At 53.4% G+C, this 27346-nt stretch overlaps 1 protein-coding gene across 4 annotated transcripts in view; it reads right to left on the bottom strand.

The window, feature by feature from the left end:
- Positions 1 to 26831, bottom strand: part of LOC139595423 (C-type lectin domain family 2 member D2-like) — a 28951-nt gene extending 2120 nt beyond the window's left edge. Inside the window, exons 1-6 of one of the 4 annotated variants that reach the window (XM_071438539.1) lie at positions 25522 to 26831; positions 24975 to 25367; positions 24652 to 24750; positions 10839 to 11020; positions 10538 to 10638; positions 10076 to 10447 (exon numbers count right to left, since the gene is read on the bottom strand). In XM_071438539.1, coding sequence (XP_071294640.1) covers positions 10333 to 10447; positions 10538 to 10638; positions 10839 to 11020; positions 24652 to 24750; positions 24975 to 25367; positions 25522 to 25723 — 1092 coding nt within the window. In that variant the 5' untranslated portion in view covers positions 25724 to 26831 and the 3' untranslated portion in view covers positions 10076 to 10332. Of the gene's footprint in view, positions 1 to 90; positions 192 to 391; positions 574 to 10075; positions 10448 to 10537; positions 10639 to 10838; positions 11021 to 11122; positions 11222 to 18415; positions 23977 to 24066; positions 24168 to 24367; positions 24550 to 24651; positions 24751 to 24974; positions 25368 to 25521 lie in introns of those variants that run through there. The other 3 variants (XM_071438537.1, XM_071438538.1, XM_071438536.1) reach the window with 3 other exon arrangements.
- Between the last annotated feature and the right edge of the window lie 515 nt (positions 26832 to 27346).

The raw sequence follows: 27346 nt of genomic DNA, 5'->3' as shown, positions 1-27346 counted from the left end.
CTGCAGGGAGGAGCAGAGGCAGCGCTGGCTGCCAGGGGCAGCCCTTGTGCCCCTGTGCCCCCAGGCCCTGCCCGGCTCCCCGGCACTCACCGGGAGCTGTAGCTGCTGCCGTCCCCCCAGTGCAGGCGCTCGCCCCGTCTGCGCAGCCCGAGCCAGTAATCGACGTTCCCACGGAGGTGGAAGAGCAAATCCTGCCCAGGAGAGAGGAGTGGGAGCTGCCCCGGCCCCTCGGGGGGACACGGGCCCGGGGCTCCCCCCGCACGCCGGGGCTCCTTCCCTGCAAGGCCTCGGCCCAGGGCTGCGGCCCCGGCCCTACGAGCACCGAGCCCGGCCCAGGAGCACCCCCAGGCTGCCCTCAGCCACCCCACACCGCCCACAGCCCCTCACTCACCATGGCCTCCTCATCCTTGGCAATGGCCAGGGAGGCCCCGAGCTTGGAGCACCGTTCCTGACCCTGCTCCCAGGTGCTGAAATCCCGTGAGAAGTAGTAGCAGACCCCATTGTACCCAACCCAGTCACGGGGACAGCCCAGAAGTGACAGAGGAGTCGCAGCTGTGACTGGAACCTGTGGTGCTGCAGGGGGAAGAGGAGAAGGTCTGAGGATTGCCCTGTGCAAGGAGCAGGGAGCCCGCTCTGCCCCGAGGGGCTGGGCCCAGCCTGCTGCCCCTCCCTTACCTGCCAGCACAGCCAAGGCCACCCCCAAAGCCAGCACCAGCACCAGGAGCAGCAGAATCAGCACTGCCGTGCCCACGGGATGGCCCCTGATCCATTCACCTGGAGCAGGAAAGAGCTGCTGGCTGCCAGAAGCAGAGCCAGGCCTTCAATCTGCTCAGCCCATGGCCAGGGAGCAGAGCAGGGAACCCTGAGCCAGTGTGGGCCTCACTCAGCTGGCAGCCAGAGAGCCAAGAGCCTGGCCACAGGCAGGGACACAGCTGTGGGCCCAGGCTGCAGCAGGAGAACTGCACAGCCTTGGGGGCAGCTGGGGCTCTTGCTTCCAGCCACTGATGGGGCCCAGCAGAGCACCAGGCCTCTGCCAGACATCGGGAAACAGCCACACACCTGCCAGCCCTGTCCTTGGGACACTGTCCCCACCCTAGAGGCCACAGGGGTGGCCCTGCACTCACCCAGGAATCTTCTGCGGTTCCTTTTGTGTTCATTCTTGGTTGCTGATGTGCCCTGGGGAGTCAGGCTCTCCCTCACGCTCCCATCACTGGTGCAGAATCCATGCTCCACATCTTCACTCACTGCACGCTCACAAGTGGCATCCCCCTGCTGATGCCAGGTGGCTTCTTGTGGCCCAGGCAGGTGTGGAACCGCGGCTGCTGGTCCCTGCTGGGGATGCTGGGGCTCATTTGCAACTGCACGAATGGAGCAGAGTTCATTCTCCTCCTGCTCACAGCCGGCATCTCTCTGCCTGGAACAAACAGCACCTTGCTCCTGACACATCAGGAGGGCTGCTGGCAGATCCTTTGGGAGCTCGGCCTCGGGAACAGCTTCACAGCCGCGCTGCTGGCACCCTGAAAGGGACACGGGGAGAGGTCACTGCTGGTGCCGGCCCTGGGGGCTCAGGAGGGCGGTGGCAGCTGTGGCTGCGCTGTCCCCGCTGCCCAGAGGTGCGGCAGCAGCTGCGGAGACAAGCGCAGCCTCCGGGAGCTCTCGGTGCCCGCAGCCCCGGCCCCTGTGGCTCTGCAGCCGCTGCAGCCCAGCTCCGTGCCGGGCCGGGCGCTGACAGCGCCTGCGAGCTGCCGCCTGCTGCTGGCCCGGGGCAGCTGCGGCTCGGAGCCCGGCCCTGCCGAGGGGTAAGAAGCAGCAGCCCCGGGCTGCTCACCATTGTGCCCCGCATTCCCTGCCCCGGCGCCTCGGAGCCCGGGCACACCGAGCGCCGGCACGGCCGCTGTGGACACCGAGCGGGTCCTGGCACACAGATGTTATATATTATATTGTTGGCTTTTCGCAAATATTAAGCTGAATGCTATTTGTGTAATGTTAAAATAACTTTACCTCTATTTCTGCTATTAACAATTTAGACATTGTAGTAGTGGTAGGTGATATGGTGATGAGTGAACTGTCTGTTTGGTCGGGATAACATCCAGTGAACATGTAATGAGGCCCCTGCTATTGATATGCCAGCTATCCGCATATGCCATCTGAAGAAAGTATGCACCAAGGCCCAAATTGGAAGTGATAAAAAGAACAGACCGAAACCCCAGCGAAGGAACAAGCATGCTCTAAACATGCAAACTCAAGAGCACATGCAAAATAGGTCCTGGAATGCGTCAACTAGTTTATGGAAGAATACCAATATGCATAAGGGTCTATGAACATGCAACAAGCTGATATAATGAAAAAACTGTTAGAGGGGTATCCCCAAAGATAACTGTGCTCTCGGCTGAAAGCGAAGCACCCGGCCCGTTTTTAACCCTTCGCCTTACTTCTGTCGCCTACTGTCTTTTTATTAAACTTACAAATTTTACCAGGAAGGTGAAACTTGTTTTACAGAAAGAGCAGCGCCGAGCAGCCTCGGCCCCGGAGCAGGCAGGATGCGGCGCTTTGTGCCCGCACTCGGCGCCTGCAGCGCTTTGGGCTCTGAGGCCCGTTCAAGTTCATCCCGTGCCAGCCCCGAGCCGGGCACGGACACCTCCCCCCCGAGCAGCGGCCCCGAGCCCGGTGCCGCACGGGCGGGATCGGTCCCGGGCACGGAGCAGCCGCCCCCGTGCCAGCGAGAGCAGCCGGGATGAGCCAGCGCTGCCGCGACACCGGCTCCATGCCGGCCATCGGGGCAAGGAGGAGAGCGCGGGCAGCCGCTCCCTCAGGGATCCCAGCGCAGGGGGGACACGGGGGAAGCCGCCACCAGGAACTCGCCAGAACCCCCCGGCCCTCAGCGCGGCCCCTCCGCCCGCAGCGAGCCCCGAGCTGGGGCAGCACCGACCGCGGCTCCCACCTGGGCTGGAGCCGCCTCCGGGCTCCGCCGCCGCCTCGCCGGGCTCCGGGTGCCGCTGCGGCCGCTGCAGAGAGACCCGAACGCGGCGGAATGACACGTGGCCACCACGTTGAGCCACTGCGCTGTTCCCGGTGCGACTCACCGGGCGCGTGACGTTTTTCCGAAGCCGCCAATCGCAGCGAGGAGAGGAGCGGGGTGATAAGGTCGGATGAGCTGTCCCCGGTCGGTCCTGTCTGTAAAACACCGCGGTACGGGAAAGTCCCCGCTCTGTTGTGGCTGGAGTAGAAGCGCAGCCCCGGGGAAGCCGCTCCTGGGGCTCTCAACAGGGAATTCCCGCAGGGATTCTCGGGCTGGGCTGGGTCCGTCCAGGTGCCCGGGGCCAGCAAAAGCGCTCTGTGCCTCTGCTCCTGGCCCTGGGCAGGCAACAGAACACAGCAGGAAAGGCTCGGGGCTCTCAATAAGGGCAGCCAGAGATCTCTCACCCATCATGGGTATAGCAGAACTGGGGAAATTAATCGAATTTACTATCAAACAAATCAGAGCAAGGGAATGAGTAGGCTGCCAAAACCTTAAATTGCACCTTCCCCTCGCTGCTCTCTCCTTCCCGGCTTCACTTTATCCCCGATTCCCTCCCTCCCTACTCCCCACACAGTGGCACAGAGCGATGTTCTGGGGCTGTATTGGTTCAAGACCGGGATCTGCTGAGGAAGGCAGGAGCCTCCCTGGCAATGGAAAATGTAAACCCCTTGCCTCGGAATTCTGAAATTATGGGGCTCGCAGGCAAAGACATTAGAATAGAAGAACATTTCTTTACTAGTGTGTACAACTAAGCAAACAAACAACTAGAAATGTTTTTGAGGTCTGATTTATTTTTCGTTGTGTAGAGTGAAGTATATAAGTACCGGTATTATAATAATTAATATGTGGAAATTTAATTTGTAAAGTTTTTTTAGATAAGGTGTAAAGGTTGTGTTTTATTTTAAAATCATTTTGAAAGTTTAAATTTTAATATTTATTTTAATTTGGTTTGTTAAGTTTTTTCGTTTTTGAAGTTGTTTGTGGATAGATTTTCAATAAGTTTATGTAATATAATTCCTAATTTCTTTTGTTATTAAGTTGATGTGTTAGTAAGAGAAAATTGATGGTGGTTTTGTTTTGTAAGGTTGTGTGTTTAATAGTACTAATATTTGTTATTACATTGTTATAAATGAAGTAGTATTGATTTTTTTTTTGTCTAATTAATACTCTGGTTTAATTGTTTTAAAGTTATACTAAAGGTGAGTTGAGGTAAAAACAAATTTAATGTAACTCGTTTTGTAGGGTTTAAAATTGTTATTGCAGGTTTTTTTAATAATGATGGGTTGGCGTTTTTATGGTTTTTATTTTTTTTTAATATTAGGTGTTATTATAGTGAGTTTTTTGATGTTATGTGGGCTATTTTTAATTTTTGAGGGAACGTTTTGCTAGGTTGTATTTTTTTTGTATTTTTTTCCATGAGTTTATTTTTTTTTTTTTGGAATTTCTATGGGAATTTGTTAAGATTAATAGTTTTATTTTTAGGGGGCCGAGGAGTGCTATAATTGTACTAAAAACTTGAGATTTTCTATATAGGATGATGAGGAGTAATATTAATTGTAGATTTCTTTGATACTGAAGCTTAGTACAAAATCTGATTGTTAAAGAATTCAGAGTGTTTAATTGTTGAGGTTTAAAGGGTGTTTTAACAAGATTGGGGGTTCAGTGATATAGTTGGGTACAGGATTTGTTTGGTTGGTGACTGTACCCTCAGAGCTGTCAGGGTTTGGAGTTGGTTATTTTTGGGTTGGTATCAGTGTAGTGATTAAATAGGTTGTAAAGGGATTGTTTGGGCTGAAATGGGTTAAATATTTGGTGTTTGAACTTGTTGACTCAGAGTAACTTAAACATTTGGTTTTGGTTGATTTATAGGTATCTTTGTGTTGTAAAAATAAGTAAAACTAAAAACTGCTACTATATTTTTTATTTACCTTTATGTTCTTGTTTAGTTACTCTTGGTAAAAGGCTTTTTTATGTATTTTAATGTGACCGTGTTCACAGGGGTCTTATGTTGAGGGAAGAGAAACATGGATCTGACTCCATGTTTCAGAAGGCTGATTTATTATTTCATGATATATATTACATTAAAGCTATACTAAAAGAATAGAAGAAAAGGTTTCATCAGAAGGCTGGCCAAGAATAGAAAAGGAAGAAATGATAACAAAGGCTCTGTCTTGGACTCTCTGTCTGAGCCAGCTGGGCTGTGATTGGCCATTAATTAGAAACAACCCCATGAGCCAATCCCAGATGCACCTGTTGCATTCCACAGCAGCAGATAACCATTGGTTACATTTTGTTCCTGAGGCCTCTCAGCTTCTCAGGAGGAACAATCCTAAGGAAAGGATGTTTCATAAAAGATGTCTGCGACATTTTAATTTTTTAATAAATTTATTGGAGTATTTAGTTTTTGTGGTTTGTCAAATTTTTTCAGGACTGGTTAATTCTAAGGCACTAAATTGTTTTGTTTATACTTTATTTTGTAAAGTTGGATATTTAGGGATTTTTTTTAACATGATGGATACTATGCCTTTGCTAAAAGAGCTCTGTGATATGAAGGATTTTTATAGTTTTACCATTGATATAAAAGTTGAGGTTTGCAGTTTGTGCAGGTTGGGGAGGGGATGCTGGGTGTGAACTGTAGTTTTTCTGTGTGCCTTACATCTGTGCGGTTGTGGTTTTGTTTGTGGAATTGTTAGTGTGGTTTTATGTGTGATATGGTTTTATGTTTTTGTTGGAATCTACTTAGGTTTAGTATTTGTGGAAATAGAAGTAAATTTCTTGTCTTGGGTTATTAAATGAAATGGATTTTTAATTTGTCTTGTCTCAGAGTTTTAAATTAAAACTGGAGGAGAAGCTGTAAATTTTGTAAGGTCTTGGCACTGGATGGGAGCTGTACTTTCTGTGGCTTGATTGTTTTGTTATCTTCTATCTGAAATATTTTTAAGGTGGGATTTCTTGCATTTTTGATGAAGAACTTTTTAATTTCTGTGATGTAGAACTTTTGAATTTAGTGTTTTGAGCGTCTGTGATGACGTTGTTTTGAATCTGTTTTATTTCTTTTTGAGTTGGTAATGACTAAATTGTCTATGTAATGTAAAATGAGTAAATTGTCTATGTAATGTAAAGTTCTTGACTGTGGCTGTTTTTGTTGTGGTGGAGATAAAGCTCCTGTTATAAAATATTGTCAAATAGTAGGTGATTTTTTATTTTTTGCAGTAAAACTGACTAGTGAGATTTTTGTAATTTTTTAAATAGATGGCTGGAACTGAAAAGGCAAATGGAGGGGTATTTTTGGATGTAGGGGAATGTTGAAAATACAGTCTCAACTGGATGACAATAAGAGGCCAATTTCTTGGAATTATTGAAAGGAAAGGAAGTCTAGGTTGCAGGGGTCTCAGTTTTCTATTATTTTGTTGATTTTTTAAAGTTGTGGAGTAATTTCTAGGAGTCAGGCATTTTCTTGTGAATAACAAACTCTGGGGAATCCTAGGGGCTCTTTGGGTTTGATGTGATTTTTTGGTAATTGTTAATTTATTAATTTTTGATGGCATTTAGTTTTTCCCCGTTGGAGGCTCCTGACTCCCTTGGACGGGGTTGTTCGTTTGCGATGATAACTTTGGAGCGGTCGGTGCTGCTGGGGCTCTCATTAGAAACTCCCTTCTGTTTCTGCTCCTCACTGGCCAGCGAGGCTTCCTTCTCTGCCGGGCTGGGGCTGTGCCCAGAGGGCCCGGACGATGCTCGGCTCATCCTCGGCACCGGGGCAGTCCCCACGAGCTCACTGTGCGCACACGGCGGGGCTGCTGTGACTCCTGTGGGAGCCCCACGGCGCTGCCGGGGCTCGGGGGCCGGGCTGCAGCACAGGAGGAATCGCAGCGCCCTCCGTGCCCGTGGCCAGCACGGCTGGGACATTCCCTGCTCCACTGCCCTGCTCACACTGCAAGGGGGCTCTGGCTCTGCACTGGGGACACCTCCCACCCAGAGGCCACCAGCTGTGGGCTAAAGCTCTCGGTGCCATGCCTTGGTACACGGTTTGCTTCGTTAAAAGCACAGGCTCTCCGTGGATGTCTTGCTTAGCTACAGTCACTGGCAATGCAGCAGTAATGGCTCTTAGTGGTTTGGGCTGAATTGCTGCTGGAGTGCTGCAAGCAAGAGCTGAAGCTGTCAGCTCTTGGTTACAATGTACTGAACTAATAGTTGGGAAAACTGAAAATCTAAGAATGATGGTTTTGTCTCTGCTTAGAATGAAAATGTCCTGTCCCTGTTGTGAAGTACTAGTGACCCCTGCGGGCAGAAACTGATGACAAAAGTTTGTTTAGAGGTATGGTAATGTAGAAGCTGTTAGTTTGCATCGTGCCCCGGGGGGTAATAATTCGGCGTTGCTCGGGAGATTTCTGGTGATTTTACAAATGGCATCTGCTCTGTTCGTTTGCGATGGAGCCGCCGTTCTTTGTTTTGTGTCACGGTGGCGCTGTGAGCTCTTGTTGAAGTTCCCGACAGAGGCTTCTCTGTTCTGTTAAATTTGGAGCGACAGCGATCGGTATAATGCCTCTTTTTTTGTGCTGAGGGTAAGTATCAGGTGATTTTGTATTTGTCTCTTCTTCAGAACTGTCTTTTTTTAAAATGACTTAGGTTTTCTTACAGTTAAAACATGGCTCTTTAATGGGCTCTACCTGGAAAGCGGTGAGGGTTTCTTCAATAGTTTTGGTTTGAGCCTCAACAACTCTTTGGAATTTATTTCCCCGTGAATCTTGGGACTTTGTAAGTTGTTCCCCCAGTGCGGGAGCTTGTATGGTCACGATGTGCTGTGGAGTGCAGTTACCACAAGCTGAGAGCATTGGTGGCACTGTTGGTGGCTGCTCTGGTAACAGAACCCTTTGCCATTTATTGTTTGCATTAGTAAAGGCAAGGCTTTAATTCAGTGAGGATGTGCTGTTTCCTTAGGACACTGCTTCTGAACTGCTTGTGCCAAGCGATCTAAAAAGGCAAGATGAGGTTTGGTTGTGGCTTGTTGAATCAGAGAATCGGCATTTTCATGGGTTCTTGCAGTTGTACAGTTAAAAGAGTCCTTCTGGCTGCATTTTTAATATCTCTTATTCCTGCTCTGGAAAGGGATTCGGCTTGGTCTTCAGCTTTATGGTTTGGAGGATCTCTAGCTAATTGACTGATTGTTAGCTGGGCTTTAGGGCTTCTAGCAGAGCTCTCCATCGATCTGTGAAGATGCTTTTGCTGTTCCAAGTCCCACAGAATATATTGTGAGTTTGTTAAAATTACAGATGAAATGTTACAGGAGTCTGAAGGTGTGAGGTGATAAGAATCATATCCACTTCTCATCACGTTATTGAATACTGGGAGTTTAAGCTGTTGTCTTTAAAAGCTTTTCTTCATTTCTGAATATCCTAATGTGCTATAGGCTCCCACCGAGGATTAGCATTATTTTCCTTATATCGAACTGGCACAGCAAGGAGTCTTCTATATGTTGAATTAAAATCTTTATCTTGCATGAGTTTAGGTCTAATGTCAGCCCAATTAGTCAGTTCCCGTTGTGTGTTGACGGGGCTGGGATGGAACGGGTTAAACTCTTCCTCTGAACCAGGGTCCGTGCCCCGCTTCATTTCCCTGTGGAGGAGTTGTCAAATCCCGGGTTTTTCTCTCGTTCCTCTCTTTGGCGGCAGTCAGAGCTCGGGTTTTGCAGCGCTGGCAGAGCAGCCTCGCTCCTTTTGCTCGGCAGAGCTGCCCTCGCTCCCGGCCGGGCAGGGCTGGAGGATCCCGGGCGGGCTGGGGATGGCAGCGGGGGCTGCAGCCGGGAGAGCGGCGGGGCTGCGGGGCAGCGCCGGGGGCACCGCGGCTCCGCTCGGGCTTGCGGGGCCCTGGGCGCGGCTGGAGGGAGGGAGGGAGGGCTCGGAGACACGGCTGGGGACGCGGCGGGCTTTGCACACGGCAATGGGCAACTGGAAAGATTCGCAGGTTGTTCAAATCAGTTCATTAAAGTGTAACACGGAGGTAATACTTTTGTGATTGTATGGTTTTGGATTGTGGTAAAAATATGAGTTTAACTGGGTCTCAGATGGAAGCTGAATAAAGTGTTATAGTTGGAAACTGCTTTTGGACTTAATATAGTAAAATTTTTAGATTTTTTTAATATTATAAGAACATTATAAGAATATTATTTGTTTAGAGCTTTAAGGCTTTTATAAATGTCTTTGGATTGCTTGGATACTTTGTGCTGGATTATGTTTTTTAAAGCTTGCTTGATGTTGTGTAATAGGAGATAATATTGGTTTCTGTTTGAGTTGAGCTAGCAGGTGTAGTAGGATACAAGTAATATTCTAAAATTATACTTCAAAAGGTTATTATTGCAGAGCTCTTTATGGATTAGATGCAAGCAAAAAGCAACATCCTTAACATCTTAATTCCAATGCTCCTAAATCAGCCAGGCTTAATTGCAAACAAAAGATAGGTTCAAAGGCCTTTTTCCATGCTTTATTTTCCTTAGTTATTATTACAATTCACAGCTCTCCCATTGTCGGGGTCCACACATTTTGCATTCACAAATACACACGTTGCCTGTTTGTACCTGACACGAAACACAGCTTTGTATTTCACAGTCCAGAGCAGCGAAAGCTCGGAGCAGCACCCGAGGGGCAGCGGCAGCCAGGTCTGAGCAGGGCAGGGAGAGGCGAGCTCAGGGTCCCGGGCACCCGAGCAGGGGGGACAGGGCCCTCCGGATCGAGGGGTGACAGCGAGGTGCCCCTGCAGGGGCTGCTCTCACAGGCACAGGCTCACCCCACAACCCCACAGCAGGAGAAGCTGCTCTGGGCTGGGTTATGGGACTGGCAGCAAATTCCCTTCCCCAGGGAAGCAGCTCTGACCGTCCTCCTCTGAAGGGGAAACGGACAAAGAGTCAGCAGCTGACAGACCCTTCTTCACAGTCAGGTGCCTCATGCCAAAAGTGGGATTCCTCCTCACCATGTGTCAGGTGTTCTTCCTCTTCCAAAGACAGTCCAATAGTGTCACCAGATTCCAGCCAGTTTGTGATTAATTCCAAGAGCCCAGGTCCATTTGGACTTCCCATTGGAGCTTGTTGTGTCATGAGGGCAATGCACTCACTGCAGGCAGCAGCGGTGGCAGGATGGATTGCAGAGACTTTTCCTCTGCAGCCCCAGCCCAGCGTTGGCACTGGGCATGAAGAGGCACTGAGGTGACCCTGAGAGGGAGGGCAAGGCACAGGCTGCAGCTGAGGAAGGACAGCGCTGTGCTGGGCTCAGAGGTGAAGCTGGCACTGCCCAGTGTGGAGAAGGTCCTTTCTGCAGCCCCTGTTACAGGGGAGCTGGGGCCTTGCTGCAGAGATACGGCCGCTCATTGGAGCAGTTGTCACTCCTCAATCTCTTCTCAGCCAGGTACACACACTGGGAATTGCCGAGGACAGGAACCCTGCAGGGAGGAGCAGAGGCAGCGCTGGCTGCCAGGGGCAGCCCTTGTGCCCCTGTGCCCCCAGGCCCTGCCCGGCTCCCCGGCACTCACCGGGAGCTGTAGCTGCTGCCGTCCCCCCAGTGCAGGCGCTCGCCCCGTCTGGGCAGCCCGAGCCAGAAATCGACGTTCCCGCGGAGGCGGAAGAGCAAATCCTGCCCAGGAGAGAGGAGTGGGAGCTGCCCCGGCCCCTCGGGGGGACACGGGCCCGGGGCTCCCCCCGCACGCCGGGGCTCCTTCCCTGCAAGGCCCCGGCCCAGGGCTGCAGCCCCGGCCCTACGAGCACCGAGCCCGGCCCAGGAGCACCCCCAGGCTGCCCTCAGCCACCCCACACCGCCCGCAGCCCCTCACTCACCATGGCCTCCTCATCCTTGGCAATGGCCAGGGAGGCCCCGAGCTCGGAGCACCTTTCCTGACCCTGCTCCCAGGTGCTGTAATCCCTTGAGAAGTAGTAGCAGACCCCATTGTAGCCAACCCAGCCATGGGGACAGCCCAGAACCGACAGCGGAGTCGCAGGTGTGACTGGAACCTGTGGTGCTGCAGGGGGAAGAGGAGAAGCTCTGAGGATTGCCCTGTGCAGGGAGCAGGGAGCCCGCTCTGCCCCGAGGGGCTGGGCCCAGGCTGCTGCCCCTCCCTTACCTGCCAGCACAGCCAGGGCCACCCCCAAAGCCAGCACCAGCACCAGGAGCAGCAGAATCAGCACCGCCGTGCCCACGGGATGGCCCCCGATCCATTCACCTGGAGCAGGAAAGAGCTGCTGGCTGCCAGAAGCAGAGCCGGGCCTGCAATCTGCTCAGCCCATGGCCAGGGAGCAGAGCAGGGAACCCTGAGCCAGTGTGGGCCTCACTCAGCTGGCAGCCAGAGAGCCAAGAGCCTGGCCACAGCCAGGGACACAGCTGTGGGCACAGGCTGCAGCAGGAGAACTGCACAGCCTTGGGGGCAGCTGGGGCTCTTGCTTCCAGCCACTGATGGGGCCCAGCAGAGCACCAGGCCTCTGCCAGACATCGGGAAACAGCCACACACCTGCCAGCCCTGCCCTTGGGAGGGGACACTGTCCCCACCCTGGAGGCCACAGGGGTGGCCCTGCACTCACCCAGGAATCTGAGGTGCCTTTTGTGTTCATTCTTGGTTGCTGATATGCCCTGGGGAGCCAGGGGCTCTCTCACACTCCCATTTCTGGTGCAGAATCCATTCTCCACATCTGCACTCACTGCATGCTCACAAGTGGCATCCCCCTGCTGATGCCAAGAGGCTCCTTGTGCCCCAGGCAGGTGTGGAACCGCGGCTGCTGGTCCCTTCTGGGGATGCTGGGGCTCATTTGCAGCTCCATGAATGGAGCAGAGTTCATTCTCCTCCTGGTCACAGCCGGCATCTCTCTGCCTGGAACAAACAGCACCTTGCTCCTGACACATCAGGAATCCTGGCAGATCCTTTGGGAGCTCGGCCTCGGGAACAGCTTCACAGCCGCGCTGCTGGCACCCTGAAAGGGACACGGTGAGAGGTCACTGCTGGTGCCGGCCCTGGGGGCTCAGGAGGACGGTGCCAGCTGTGGCTGCGCTGTCCCCGCTGCCCAGAGGTGCGGCAGCAGCTGCGGAGACAAGCGCAGCCTCCGGGAGCTCTCGGTGCCCGCAGCCCCGGCCCCTGTGGCTCTGCAGCCGCTGCAGCCCAGCTCCGTGCCGGGCCGGGCGCTGACAGCGCCTGCGAGCTGCCGCCTGCTGCTGGCCCGGGGCAGCTGCGGCTCGGAGCCCGGCCCTGCCGAGGGGCAAGAAGCAGCAGCCCCGGGCTGCTCACCATTGTGCTCCGCATTCCCTGCCCCGGCGCCTCGGAGCCCGGGCACACCGAGCGCCGGCACGGCCGCTGCGGCTCCCTGCCTGTGGACACGGAGCGGGTCCCGGTACCGAGGGCAGCGCCGAGCAGCCTCGGCCCCGGAGCAGGCAGGATGCGGCGCTTTGTGCCCGCACTCGGCGCCTGCAGCGCTTTGGGCTCTGAGGCCCGTTCAAGTTCATCCCGTGCCAGCCCCGAGCCGGGCACGGACACCTCCCCCCCGAGCAGCGGCCCCGAGCCCGGTGCCGCACGGGCGGGATCGGTCCCGGGCACGGAGCAGCCGCCTCCGTGCCAGCGAGAGCAGCCGGGATGAGCCAGCGCTGCCGCGGCACCGGCTCCATGCCGGCCATCGGGGCGAGGAGGAGAGCGCGGGCAGCCGCTCCCTCGGCGATCCCAGCGCAGGGGGGACACGGGGGAAGCCGCCACCAGGAACTCGCCAGAACCCCCCGGCCCTCAGCGCGGCCCCTCCGCCCGCAGCGAGCCCCGAGCTGGGGCAGCACCGACCGCGGCTCCCACCTGGGCTGGAGCCGCCCCCGAGCTCCGCCGCCGCCTCGCCGGGCTCCGGGTGCCGCTATCGCTCCCATCCCGGTCAGAGACAGCGGGCACGGCGCAACAGGATAGAAAATGTCTGGAGCGGGAGGGATTTTGGCTGTTTTGAGCAATCAGCGTGCGGGGAGGGCAGCGGGGGGCGAGGAAGAGAGGGGAGGAGGGGAGAAGTCAGATCGCTCCTTTTTCCGAAAAAAAAAACCCATTGTAAGAAAAAGGGCCCCACGCCGTTGGAGCTGGAGAAGACGCGCAGCCCCGGGGAAGCCGCTCCTGGGGCTCTCAACAGGGAATCATGGCAGGGATTCGGGGCTGGGCCAGGCCGGGTGCCCGGGGCCAGCAAAAGCGCTCTGTGCCTCTGCTCCTGCCCCTGGGCAGGCAACAGAACACAGCAGGAAAGGCCAGGGAGAGATCACTCACCGGTCACTGGTATAAAGGAGCACGAGTGGGGGGAATTCTTTGAATTTATTACGGCACAAATCATGGCAAGAGAACGAGAGGTAAAGCAGCGGGGTTCCAGCCTCGGAACCAGCACTGTGCCCTCGGCCCCTGGCAGCGGCACCAGGGGGATGAAGGAGCCCGGCCCGAGCAGCGGCTCTGCCCCAGCACGGGGATGTGTCCGGAGCCCCCGCTCCGTGCCGGGCTCGGAGCGCCGAGCGCGGAGCAGGCGCTGAGCTGCTCCATGGAGCTTCCAGCGCTGCCGGATCCGGCGGGCGCGGCGCAGGCTCTGTCAAACCCTCCAGCTCCTGAACATCGGGAAATAACAAGTGGCTTCTAAGCAGTGCCTTTGATGTCACTGAGCATGTTATTATGGATTAATCTCACACTGGAAAGCAGCCTTCACACCCTACTGCTCTCTGCATTACCCAAAGAGTTTGGAGGCTGCTGCCCGGTGAGCCCCTGAGTCTTATCTTCCTTGTCAATTTTATCTGCCCCTTGCTTAATTATAAAAACATAAATAAAATGCAGGGAGCATTGGGCCAGGTTTTTTAGGACTTGCATATCTCTTTCAAAGAGAGGGAAAAAATAGTGCTTCTCCCAAACCACAGAGTTTAAAAGTTCATGGTAACTACATATATTTTGAAAAGGAAAAGAGGAAGAGTAAAATATCAATTACTGTGCTAGTGGTGCTCCAGCCTATTTCTGCTCTCTTCTTTCTCTTCTTTTAGCATCTCTAAGAATACTTAAAAAAACCCGGAACAAAACAAACAGACAAAAATAGAAACAAACAAAAAGCACCCATGGAATTAAAGCTGAAGGAGAAGCAATCTGGCTGCAGGCTTGTGGCACTGCCCTGCCTGAGTTGCTGTAAGGGAGCTCATCCCCTCTGCAGTTCCAAGCCAGATCCCAAAGTCCTGAGCATCAGCTTTCAGCCTTTTGAACACTGAACTGTAAGAAAAGCTGCTGGGGAGGGCCATGCTCCAGGCACATCTGTGGCATTTCATCTCTCCGGCTCTCTCAGCTCAGCTCGGGTCTTTCCCTCTCCTTGCTGCGTTTGGCTCATGCATTTCTTGAGGGGCTGGCCCTGCACTGACCAGAGCATGAACTGACCATCAGACAAACAGCTTCTGGCACTGTGGCTCTATCCTAAATGGACCATTTCCCAAAGGAGTTCCAGTGCCTTAGTTTCACTGACTCGAGATGGCTTTTCAAGGAACCTGCTTTGATGCACTCCATTTCTAAACCAGGAGCGCACAGCGCTCCTGCACTCCCTGCCAGGGTCATTCTTTGAGCCTTGGAGAAAGGCTTTAAAGCAGCACAGAGCTTGCTGAGCACCAACAACTTCATCCAAAATTCAAATCTATAGCACGGACAGAGCCTGACTTTAAATCCTGTTTAAAAACTGAATTAAAGAGCAGTTGCATTGCCAATTGACAAGATGAGAAAGGTTTCCTTAGCAGTTGCTGAGATGACAAAGTAAGGGAGAGGACGGAGCATGGAGTGGGGAAAGAAGGGGAAAACCTTCATTTGCACAGTGGGGTTTTAACCATCATGGTCACACCTCAAGGACTTGCAGAAACCATTCTAATCTCATGACAGGAAAAGGTTCCTGGATATTTCTCATTTCAGCAGGAGCCTAAGGAAGCCCTCAGCACAGGAGATTGGGATAAGTGCAAGGCTGCTTTCTGGAGCAGAGGGAGCCGGGTGTGCTCCTCAAAGCCAGACCTTCACCCACAGAAGGCAGAAAGACAAGGATCCAACAAAGCCTTAAGTGGGAAACGGGTTATCAGGGGTTTTATATGGAAAGAACAAGGTCTGGGAAACAGGACCTGGAAGGTGAGAGAGGAAGGAAAACGGGAGGCAGCTGAGGCCTCTTCAGATTGGAAAAGAGAAAAGAAGGGAGGAGAACGGAGGAGGCAAGAAAAGGCTGGGACTAAATTCTAACGCACGCTCAAGTTCATCCCGTGCCAGCCCCCACCGGGCACGGACCCCTCCCGCCCGAGCAGCGGCCCCGAGCCCGCCCTCAGCACCGAGCGGGTCCCACCCGACCGCGGGCCCCACCTGGGCTGCAGCCGCCTCCGGGCTCCGGGGGCCGCCGCCGCCGCCGCTGCGCTCCCGCTCAGAGCCGCCGGTCCCGGCCGCTGCCGCTGCAGGGCCAAGCCCATCCCAGTGTGGGAGGGATTTTGCCCTTCTGGCCAAACAGCGCCCGGAGGAGCAGCGAGGGGCCGGGAGGGAAGGGGGCGAGCGAGGGAGCCTGGATTTTATGATCACAGCCACGACAACGCCTTTGGCAGGGAGCCCGAGCAGCTGGAACGCAGGCTGGGTCGTGATAAATACAAAGAGATGTTGTGCGGGGAGCCCGAGCAGAGAAGAAGAAACCAGACAAGGTCGGCGTCCAGAGCACTCGTGGAGTCTTTCCAGGGCGCAACAATCACAGCTTGTGAGTCGCCCTTCCAGGGATGGAACTTTGTTAGTTATTGTTTGTAAATGGAGATGTGCTGCTTGGAGGCCTCCTGGGGCATGGTGATCATGTAATGACAGTGTTCTCAATATATGGTGATATCAGGAGGAATATCAATAAGACTTTTACACTGGACTTCCAGAGGGAACACTTGGGCCTATTGAGGAGACTTATTCAGAGTCCCTTGGGAAGCAGCCCTTAGAAACAGAGGAGTTCAGGAAGAGTGGGCATGCTTCAAAACAGAGATCTTGAGGGCACAGGAACAGACTGTCCCTGTGTGCCCAAAGAGGAGCTGATGAGGAAAACGTCCAGCCTGGATGGGCAATGAGGTTTTGGAAGAACTTAGGAATAAAAGGAGGATGTATCAGCTTTGGAAGGAGGGTCAAGTTACTCAGGAACTATTTAAGGGGGCTGCTAGGGTACATAGGAAAAAAATAAGGGAGGGGAAAAAGCTCGGCTTAAACTTAATTTGGCAACTTTTGTAAAGGATTACAAAGATATTAATAGTAAAAGGAAGGGAAGGACCAGCTTTTGTTCTGTATTGTATGCAGGAGGGAACTTAGTAACTGCAGATGAGGAGAAGGCAGAGGTGCTCAATGCCTTCTTTGCCTCAGCCCTTAGTGGAAACACAGCTTGTCCTCATTACAAGTGAACTCCTGGGCCGGTGGATGGTGTCAGGGAGCAGAATGGGCCCCCTGTGATCTAGGAGGAGGCAGTCAGAGAACTGCTGAGCTGCTTGGATGCTCATAAATCTGTGGGCCCAGAGGGGATCCACCCCAGGGGGATGAGGGAGCAGAGAGATGAGCTTGGGAAGCTGCTCTCCATCATTTACCAACAGATCTCTCACCCTTCATGGGCATAAGAAGGCCGGAGTGGGGACATTAATTTTACTTGAATTTATTATCAAACAAATCAGAGCAAGAGACTGAGAAGTAAACCAAATCCTAAAATTGCACCTTCCCCACAGTGCTTCCTCTTTCCTGGGCTTCACTTTATCCCCAATTCCCTCCCTCCTCCCCACACAGTGGCACAGAGCAATGGGGGTGTTTTGGTTTGAAGGACAGGTGTCTGCTAAGGAAGGCAGGAGCCTCCCTGGCAATGGGAAATGCAATCCCCCTGCCTCTGCATTATTATAATTCAGAAGCTGAGGGTCTCTCGGGCCCAGACACGAGAACAGAGCCGCAGTTCTTTCCCGCTGTGTCCCCAGCGCACACGGGCCCAGCGCGGCGCTGCCCCGAGCAGGCCCAGCCCCAGCCCCGCCCCTGCCGGCCGCGCGCGCTTTCCCCTCGCTGCAGCTGCGGTGGCGGCCGGCAGGGGCGGGTGCGGTGCCTCCCCCGCGGCTGCAGGGGGCGCTGTGGCGCGGGCTCGGTGCCCGCGCGGCGGTGGCGGCTCGGCCCGGGCCGGGCATGGAGGAGCGGCCTCGCTGCCAAGGCCGCGGCAGCCGGGCCCGGGGCCCTGCGGGGCTCTGGGAGCAGCGAGCGGGGCCACAGCGATGGCTCGGCACGCGGGGCAGGGGCTACACCTCGGGGTTTTTATTTTTGTATTGACCGGGTAACGCAGAGGTGTTTTAAAAGATTTGATTTTCTCGTCAGTCTCGATGAAGAGTGAGAGCTAAGAGATGGAAGAGTCAATATTATTCTATTAAAAGCTGACTTCTTTCCTGGTTACAATACCTTATAAATGTTTTTCAGCCTCTTACCTTGTGATAAATGAATATGATTTGTGCTAACAATTGAAGGTCTATCGATATTTTAGAAAATGTTTGTTAAAAAGCAGTAGAGGAAAAGGATGTGCAATTAGTGTCATGAAATGAAACAGACATTCTCAGATGTTCATGAGAAAATAGGATACAGGGTGGAGTATCGAGATAAACAATATCCTAAAACAGAATCGGTCTTGGGATGAGCAAAGCTGGGACAATTCCAGATATGCAATTTGCAATAGTAGTCCTATCTATGAAATAATAAGGCTTAGTTGGAACATAATGCTTACTTACATAACACAAAGGGTAATGCACATGCCCAACCTGCCAGGATATTCAGAGGGCAGCGAGGAAGACAGTGAGCCTTCCTCTGAAGAGACCCCCAAAAGGCCAAAAGACCCCTTAGCAACAGGCGGAGCATGGACTGTGCAGTGCAGTGACAGAGATTGCAGGAATCAAAAATGGGAGGGGATTTACAGGAAAATATTGATGAATATGTATTAGCATACAGTGTATAAGTTGTGTTTGGATCCTTTTGCCTTTTGTACATGAGGCAGGGTGAGAAAAACCCTCCCCATACCCCAATCGATTGGTTTTGCTTATACTTTATTCAAACCACTGCGATTTTTTTTTTTGCATCTACTTGATTGTTTCTAATTGTATAATTTTATATAAAATTGCTGCTCAATTAAAATTGGTGCTAAATTTTAATTTTGTGGTTTATTAAATTAGACATATAGGGACCTCATTCATAACAGTGTAGTCACTTTTGTTTTATTCTCTGTGAGAGGACACAAAGTTGGCAAAGCTTGGCTAAGCTTTGCTCCTCCCTCCTCTCCCTGAAAAAGCCGAGTCTTACAGTGCCCTGTGTTTGTGGTGTGGTTTTGCTGCTGGTCAATCACTAGTGCACTCATTTCCTGCTGTGAGCTAGGATTAGGAGAAGTGAAAGCAGGCTTAAAACTTTAAAAGGGTATAAAGAAAATTTTATTAATAGTAATTAAAAGAAAAATATTAGCAAGAATTAAAGCAAACGCTTTAGAAAACTTCTAAAACTTCTCCTCTTCCCACAACTTTTCTTTTCCTCTGACAAAGTAAAAAACAAAACCAAAAATTTCCAGTTAGTTTACTCCCTCTAAAAAGTATTTCTTCAGTTCATTTAGGGAGGGAAGTCCCTCTTGTTAATGTTATGGGGACTTCTCCCCAAGAGGAAAGAGTTTTCTCCTGGTTCCTAATTTGGTCACAAATAGCAGCTGCCAAGGGGAATTTATCATGAAGCTTCTCTCATTTTCTACATCCTTCCTACAGCTTGTTTATTGGTCATGTTGACTTATGGGGTATTGCTTTAAAGATGAGCTGGTTAGAGGCAAAACTTCTTATTATTTATTTCTAAAATCATCTTTATCCCTGGGAACAGAGATTTTCTCCTGGGAGTATGGGATTACTCTTCTCTCTTTCTCTGTTCAAACCTCTCATGGGATTACAGCTCCTTCAACATCTGCTTACTTTAGTGTGGAGGCCTTTGCTGGATATCAATTTGAACCCTTCATCTCCCCATAGTTTTATGCATTATAGGGAAAAAGTGTCTTTTCTCCATAGCTTATAAAAGGATTTCAGCTTTAAAATCAAGGCATCTCCTCATCCCTCCCATCTGGGACTTAACTTCCTCCTCACTGACCGTGATGTTTCCATGTTGTTCTTTTACCCGTTTGTACCTTGCTCTTTTCTCTCACTCGAGGGAGGACAGAAGCACGGACAGGGTTTGTGTGATGCTTGGAGCCTGCAGGTGTTTGCCCTGACCCCGTTAGAGACGCGGAGCTGCGGCTGGGGAGCGGCTCCGATCCGCTCCGCCCGGCCAGAGCTCAGCAGCAGCAGCAGCAGCAGCAGCAGCAGCAGCGCTCGGGGCTGCGCTGGCTGGGACAGGGGCGGCTTCTCCTTCCCCTGCCCGCTGGCTGCGGGCCGCTTCTCTGGGCTACAGTCCCGATGCTGGCCTGGGGCTGCTCCCGGGGCTCGGCTGGGCCGGGCTGGGGGTGCAGCGAGCAGCGAGATGAGAGCAAGGCCGGCTCCGTCCTGCCCGCAGCAGCACCGCCCTCGCCCTCGCCCTCTCCCTGTCCCTGCCCGGCTGCGGGGCTGGGGGGGAAGGCGCCCAGCCCGGGCCGTGTCAGCGCCCGCCCGGCTGCGCCGCCTCACTGCCGGCCCGACGGGGAAGGGGAAGATCGCGGTTCCTTTCGTTTTAACAGCTTCTCTCACGGAGCTGTGTTCAGCTGCTTATTGGTTCAGCAGACTGTGAGTTAGATAAAATGCTCTTATGTCACTTTCCTAATTCTTCCCATGTCAAACTATGACTCCCTGTAATGCTCTCTTGCCCTCAGACAGTTTAGTTTCTGTGAATCATCTTGAAAATATGGCTCAGAAAATACCTGAAATAACCTGCAAAAACCACTGTTCCCTCTCCTGGTAAAATGTAGAAGTTTAATAAAGGAGTTTAATAGGAGACAAAGACAACAAAGCAGAGGTTACAGCTGGATGTGTCTTGGCCCTTAGGGTGGGGCACACCTGCCGGTTTGGAACCAGCCTTTGTACAGCATTTCTACTGTATCTGCCTGGTGCATATGTAAACTCTTCCCCAACACCTGCTAGTTTGGAAATAGGCTTTATACAGCATTTCTATTGCGCCAGCCTGGTGCATATGTAAACTTTTCCCCAAGCTAGTTTACATGCCCCAAGAACTGCTGTGCACAACTCCTGCTCGGGTCCTGCTTTTTAGAGCATGCACATTTCTTGGTTGTGGTTTTAGTCCATTTTATCATCACCTTCAGTTCTTGGGCCTGGGTCCACACTGTCTTCAGAAGATGAGTGCTGATAGTTGGCATCATATATTCCTTGGATATTATCCCAACCAAGCAGGCATTTTAACACATGCATATCTATATCAGCTATTTCTAAGTTTTAGTTAGCAACAGAAATATGAACGATATCTTTATAGCAAAGTCACTTTAACACCACACATACAGAATCCCTTTTAATAGTTGCAAAAAGCCAATACTATAGTATATATCTATAACACAGTGTTCATTTTTATACACTTTACCTGAAATCATTTTTTTCCAGTTGATTTTGATGTTGAAACCATTCCTTGTAGCTACTCTCCATTCAAAGAAACCTTTAGACATGTTTACTCTTGCTGCCAGTAGAAGAGAATGTCAGTAATTTCTGCAGTTTGCAGTAGTAGTCTCAGTATTTGTGTGCTTCAGTAGTATTCATACAGCCACACTTCATGTACAAATAGAATTGCCAAAAAACGTTTCAAGTTGGAACTGTTTCTGTATTTAATGTCCCTTTGTGTGTCAGAGAAGATTTGGGCTTAAAAGATGAAAATCTGCCTCTGTTAAAAACAAAGAGAAATTTTACTTTTGTGGAACCCTAATTTTACCTCAGATGCCTGTGACTCCTTCTTGGATTTGGATGGATGGCCTGAAGGCACCCAGGGGCTGCAGGTTAGGACTGCTTCAGAAATCCTTTTGGCTTGGAAGGATCCTTCTACCTAAGAGCTGAATGGGCTGTGCCAACCCCAGAGCGAGAGGGACTCAAGGCAAGAGAATTAAAGGCTGGTGAGAGAACCCAAAGAACAGACTGTAACATGCAGACCAGGTGAGAGAGAGCCAAAGATTGAAGACATCTGAAAAGTGGAGTCAAGCTTCCAGCCAGCTTGAAGATTAACCAACACTTTGGGCAGGGAGTCTGAACTGTATTGTTTATTAATGTAATTGTCCTGTTTTAATAGATGAGAATTACAAGCATCTGTTGAGGAAACCATAACAGGTTTCCTTATGGGCAGTTTCCTCAAGGACCAACAAGTAGAGTGAAACAAGAAATAGAGGGCAAGACCAGGTTGGCCCCTGTGTTCACCACGGAGAAGATTCCATAGCCCTGCTGTGGGCAGCAATCCCATATCCATGGTAAGGTGGGGGCAGGAAAGGCACCCCAGAGCTCTGCCATTGCTCAGCTGTCTTGTAATACAACAGGGACCAGAAGGCAAGACTGAGTTGGCCTCTGCACTCAGCACTAAGATACACCTGCTATGAGTAGCAACCCCATGGGCACAGTAGATGGGCTCAAAAAGCCACACCAGAGCTCAGTGATCCCATTTTGTATATTCGAAATAAGTCTGTCTAAGGAAAACTTGAGATGTTTTTTTCCGTCTGTTCCCACTGTCCTCACCCTCATCAAGAGATGCTACTATGACTCATTAAATTTTTTTGGAGAGATAATCAGAATTGAAAATGGCAGCTAACTCTTCAAGCTAAATGAGTCAGGAAAAGAGGGGTTTTTTTTGCAGAAGAACACTGTGATGGTTGGCTCTCACAACTGAGAGACAGATATTATATGTACTTTAGGAGAAGTTCTGTAGCTGTAGAGTGCTGTCACTGTAATATCTCCCCCCACAGTCCCCTCTCCCTCCCCCTTGCAGCAGCCCCAGCAGCCTCGGGGCATTTGGGGAGGGCCGGCTCATTACCAGGAGGGGCCACAGGACAACACCTGAGCTCCAATCAAGGTGTAAGGAAGTGATCTCCACCTGGGGAGGGCAGAGAAGGAGCTGACTGACAAAACTTTGGGAGGGGCTGAGGGTATAAAAGGCAGAGCATCCATTTTGTAAACGAGCATGTGGCTGACACTCACAGAGACCCTCAGCACTGTAATTTTTCCTTATTCAGTCCATTGTGGTATGTTTTTGTTAAGGCTTAATTAACCTTTAAGATTTTAAAAGTGAGGGTTGTTTCTCACATCTTCCAAGGACAATCCAAAATTCTCACCTTCAGGCCAGTTTGTGATGATTTCCAGGTGACCAGGGTGATGTGGATTTCCCACTTGAGCTTGTTGTATAATGTTATAAATAACAAATATAGGTATTGGCTTCTGCATTTATGTACTCGCTTTTGTTTTGCAAGTTATTATGGATCACAAAAATCCTGACATAGTGCAATTTGTAATTACTGCTTTTGATACAGTATAACCTGTCAGTTTAAGTATGCACCCTGTAGCTTTTATAAATAGTGGTGTAATAGACACTAGTTTAGCCCGTAGCATAACAGAGGCTGAAATGTTGAAGTTACTGTTTCCTGTCCTGTCTCTGTCTCTCTGGGAGCCTCCCAGGCACCCTCGGCCAGTCCCGAGTCCCAGAGTTGCTGCCCTGACCCGGCCGAGAGCGGGGGACGCTCTCTGTGCCCCGAGGGTGCTGAGGGCACCTGGGCTGGACACCCTGGCAGCAGCAGAGACACCAGAGACACCGGGAGATGATCAAGGGCCACGCTTAGCAGGGTTAATCCAAGGTGCATTTCAGGAGCCCCAGGGAGCCCCTACACCTCAGGGGGCTCCTGCTGAGAGCCCCGGGACAGGTGCCAAGGTTACATTTGAAGGGAGGTGGAAACCTAAAGTAGAGAACATTTCACTGACCAGTAAGTGACCCTAAGGGATGGGTACTGGGGAATGGACATTTAGGACAGCGTATGGGGCAAGGCTTGGGGGGCTGACCCCTGGCCTCTGGACAATCACTCGACATCCTGGACTGAAACTTCTGGATGGAGGGGATGGGATGCTGAGAGATTGACAGAGAGCCAGGGTGGGGAGTTGGGGATGACCTCAGCAAAGGAAAGGGATTACACAGGTAAAGGGAGGGGGGTACAGTCTGGGATAAACCATTTGGGAAAAATACAGAGATACAAAACAAAACTACTTCAAAGTATTACAAAGTATAAAACCACACTACAACCATGTAACTAACTCAGAAAATGGTGTAAAATAATTGATTTCCCACATTCAAGGACTTTCTTATTAGAAAGACAAGATAACAGAAACAAAAACGAGAGCATGGAAAAAAAAGATATTATGGACCCTCATTATCAGAGTGAAAATAAAAAAAGATTGAACCACAAGAAAAAAAATTAAATATATTAGTTTAAAGTACAAGATAGCCTGAACAAAAGTCAAATTTCTAAAGAAAAAAAACAACACTTAAAGTTAAATGGAAGTATAAATATGGAAGTAGCTCAAAAAAGAAACAGTATATAGAAAACATAGTTTAAGTTGACCCTGGCAAGCAGACAAGCATGCCAGGGTGGGATTTTAACCCATAATAAACTATGATAAAAAGTGCAAATACTGAGCCATGTTTCCCACATATAATGAGGGCAATGCAGTCACTGCAGGCAGCAGCAGTGGCAGAATGGATTGCAGAGACTTTTCCTTTGCAGCCCCAGCCCAGCGTTGGCACTGGGCATGAAGAGGCACTGAGGTGACCCTGAGAGGAAGGGCAAGGCACAGGGTGCAGCTGAGGAAGGACAGCGCTGTGCTGGGCTCAGAGGTGAAGCTGGCACTGCCCAGTGTGGAGAAGGTCCTTTCTGCAGCCCCTGTTACAGGGGAGCTGGGGCCTTGCTGCAGAGATACGGCCGCTCATTGGAGCAGTTGTCACTCCTCAATCTCCTGTCAGCCAGGTACACACACTGGGAATTGCCGAGGACGGGAACCCTGCAGGGAGGAGCAGAGGCAGCGCTGGCTGCCAGGGGCAGCCCTTGTGCCCCTGTGCCCCCAGGCCCTGCCCGGCTCCCCGGCACTCACCGGGAGCTGTAGCTGCTGCCATCCCCCCAGTGCAGGCGCTCGCCCCGTCTGCGCAGCCCGAGCCAGAAATTGACGTTCCCACGGAGGCGGAAGAGCAAATCCTGCCCAGGAGAGAGGAGTGGGAGCTGCCCCAGCCCCTCGGGGGGACACGGGCCCGGGGCTCCCCCCACACGCCGGGGCTCCTTCCCTGCAAGGCCCCGGCCCAGGGCTGCGGCCCCGGCCCTACGAGCACCGAGCCCAGCCCAGGAGCAGCCCCAGGCTGCCCTCAGCCACCCCACACCGCCCGCAGCCCCTCACTCACCATGGCCTCCTCATCCTTGGCAATGGCCAGGGAGGCCCCGAGCTCGGAGCACTGTTCCTGACCCTGCTCCCAGGTGCTGTAATCCTGTGAGAAGTAGTAGCAGACCCCATTGTAGCCAACCCAGCCATGGGGACAGCCCAGAACCAACAGCGGAGTCGCAGCTGTGACTGGAACCTGTGGTGCTGCAGGGGGAAGAGGAGAAGGTCTGAGGATTGCCCTGTGCAGGGAGCAGGGAGCCCGCTCTGCCCCGAGGGGCTGGGCCCAGGCTGCTGCCCCTCCCTTACCTGCCAGCACAGCCAAGGCCACCCCCAAAGCCAGCACCAGCACCAGGAGCAGCAGAATCAGCACCGCCGTGCCCTCGGGATGGCCCCTGATCCATTCACCTGGAGCAGGAAAGAGCTGCTGGCTGCCAGAAGCAGAGCCGGGCCTGCAATCTGCTCAGCCCATGGCCAGGGAGCAGAGCAGGGAGCCCTGAGCCAGTGTGGGCCTCACTCAGCTGGCAGCCAGAGAGCCAAGAGCCTGGCCACAGGCAGGGACACAGCTGTGGCCACAGGCAGGGACACAGCTGTGTCACCCCTAGAGACCACAGGGGTGGCCCTGCACTCACCCAGGAATCTTCTGAGGTTCCTTTTGTGTTCAGTCTTGGTTGCTGATGTGCCCTGGGGAGCCAGGCTCTCCCTCACACTCCCATCACTGGTGCAGAATCCATTCTCCACATCTGCACTCACTGCATGCTCACAGGTGGCATCCCCCTGCTTATGCCAGGTGGCTTCTTGGGCCCCAGGCAGGTGTGGAACCGTGGCTGCTGGTCCCTGCTGGGGATGCTGGGGCTCATTTGCAACTGCACGAATGGAGCAGAGTTCACTCTCGTCCAGCCCACAGGCAGCATCTCTCTGCCTGGAACAATCAGCACCTTGTTCCTGACACATCAGTAGTGCTGCTGGCAGATCCTTTGGGAGCTCGGCCTCGGGAGCAGCTTCACAGCCGCGCTGCTGGCACCCTGAAAGGGACACGGTGAGAGGTCACTGCTGGTGCCGGCCCTGCGGGGGCTCAGGAGGGCGGTGCCAGCCGTGGCTGCGCTGTCCCCGCTGCCCAGAGGTGCGGCAGCAGCTGCGGAGACAAGCGCAGCCTCCGGGAGCTGGGGCTGCACCGACCGCGGGTCGCGCCTGGCCTGGAGCCGCCTGCGAGCTCCGCCGCCGCCTCGCCGGGCTCCGGGTGCCGCCGCCGCTGGGGAATGACCCGAACGCTCCGCCCGCCGCAGCCGCTCCGTCCCAGGCAGACACAGCGGGCACGGCCGCTGCCACCGTAGTTTAGAGCCGGTGTCGTGTGGGGGCCGCTTTTGGCCGTTTTGAGCATTCAGCGTGCGGGAAAGCAGCGAGGGGCCGTCCGTGCACCGCGGGGGGAGAGCGGAGGGTCGCGGCCCGCTGCAGGGGAGACCCCACAAGCAGCTTCCCCGGGGGCTGAGGTTCTTCCCCAGGCTCACCGGCGTGGGTTCCTTTTTTTTATTGCGAGTGTTTCGGGACAGGAGCTGTGACGGCCCTGCCCCCCGCAGAGCCTTTACAGTTCAGGCAGATAAAATGAATCTCTACTATCGATGATATCCACCATCATCTGTTTCTCTCCTCTTTTCCTGCACGGATTTGACAGTTCTTCCTTTCCTCCCACAGAGCTGGAAAGCAAAATGCCCGCCTGCCCCGTGGCCATCTCCGCCGCCTTCCACCGCTCCAGCCTTGTCCCTCTTTCTCTCCCCTTTACTTGGCACCACTCTCTCCTTCCTCCTCCTCTCCCTGCCAGCTCCAGCAAAGCCATTTCACCCACTGGCACCAGCTGCCTCCTGTCCCTCGCTCCCATTTTGCCCACTCTGAACTCCTGGAGCCGCCTGCCCGCGGAGCCGGAGCCGCCGTGGGGCCGGGTAATGGTGCAGGGAAGGGTGGTAGGGATTCTCGGGCTGGGCCGGGCCAGGGTCGGTGCCCGGGGCCAGCATCCTCGCACCCTCACCGGCGCTCGCCCCGTCCCGCACCGCTGGGGCCGGCGGGTTCCGCGCCCCGCGCACCCTCGGCGTGGCCCCGCTCCGTCACTGACATTGTTGTGCCCAGCCCACAGCCTCCATCCTGCCCCCCCTACGCCCGGACGGCCGCACTCCAAGCCGCTCCTGCCGCTGCCCTCGCTCGTGTGTGCAATGCTGCCTGCCCGCCTCGGCTCGTAGCGCCCTCGCCCCTGGAACGGCAGCTGCGGCTCGGAGTCCGCCCCTGCCGAGGGGCAAGAAGCAGCAGCCCCGAGCTGCTCACCATTGTGCCCCGCATTCCCTGCCCCGGCGCCTCGGAGCTCCCTGCCGGTGAACAGAGGAATCCAGCACATGGAACTCACCCCGAGCTGGGGCAAAACCGACCGCGAGTCGCACCTGTGTGGAAGCCGCCTCCAAGCTCCGCCAGCGTCTTGCCGGGCGCCGTCCGCTCCCGCAGGTTCGCTCTTCGCAGCAGTGGGCGTGGCTACTGCCGCCTCAATTTTATAGCGACCCGGTGTGGGAGGGGATTTTGGCCGATCAGCGGCCGCGAGCGCCGCCAATCGCGGTTCGAGTTACGGGCGTTTGGCTGCCTAAGCCCCGCCCCACCCCACCTCACCCACCCCCCGCACGCCGCCCGTCCCTTCGCCGCTCCCCGCTGCCGTCGCCGAGGTCGGTTCTTTCGCGCTTCCGGTGCCTCCCGTCGCTGCCAGCCCGGACTGGGGATGTGAGCCCGGGTCCCTTTGGCTCGGCTGAACGCGGGGCAAACCCCCTGCGGTGTCGGCAGGTGCGGGGCTGCCCCGCCTCACCCCGAGCGGGTCCCAGCTCGGCTCTTCCCTCGCTGCCGCCGGGGCTTTCCCCGCTCCCGGGGCTCGGCTTTGCCCGGCGGCTCCCGCTGGCCCCGGCAGAACTCACTCCCCCCCCGTGGCTCCCCAACCCTGCGGCGGGGCGAACCGCCGGCATTTGCCGCAAGGGCT

Source organism: Agelaius tricolor, unplaced genomic scaffold (assembly GCF_023055355.1).
Source record: "Agelaius tricolor isolate 1412-34295 unplaced genomic scaffold, bAgeTri1.0.p SCAF_13, whole genome shotgun sequence".
NCBI lineage: Eukaryota > Metazoa > Chordata > Aves > Passeriformes > Icteridae > Agelaius > Agelaius tricolor.
Note: the sequence above shows the minus strand (reverse complement) of the source record. Positions and strands in the feature narration are given on the sequence as shown.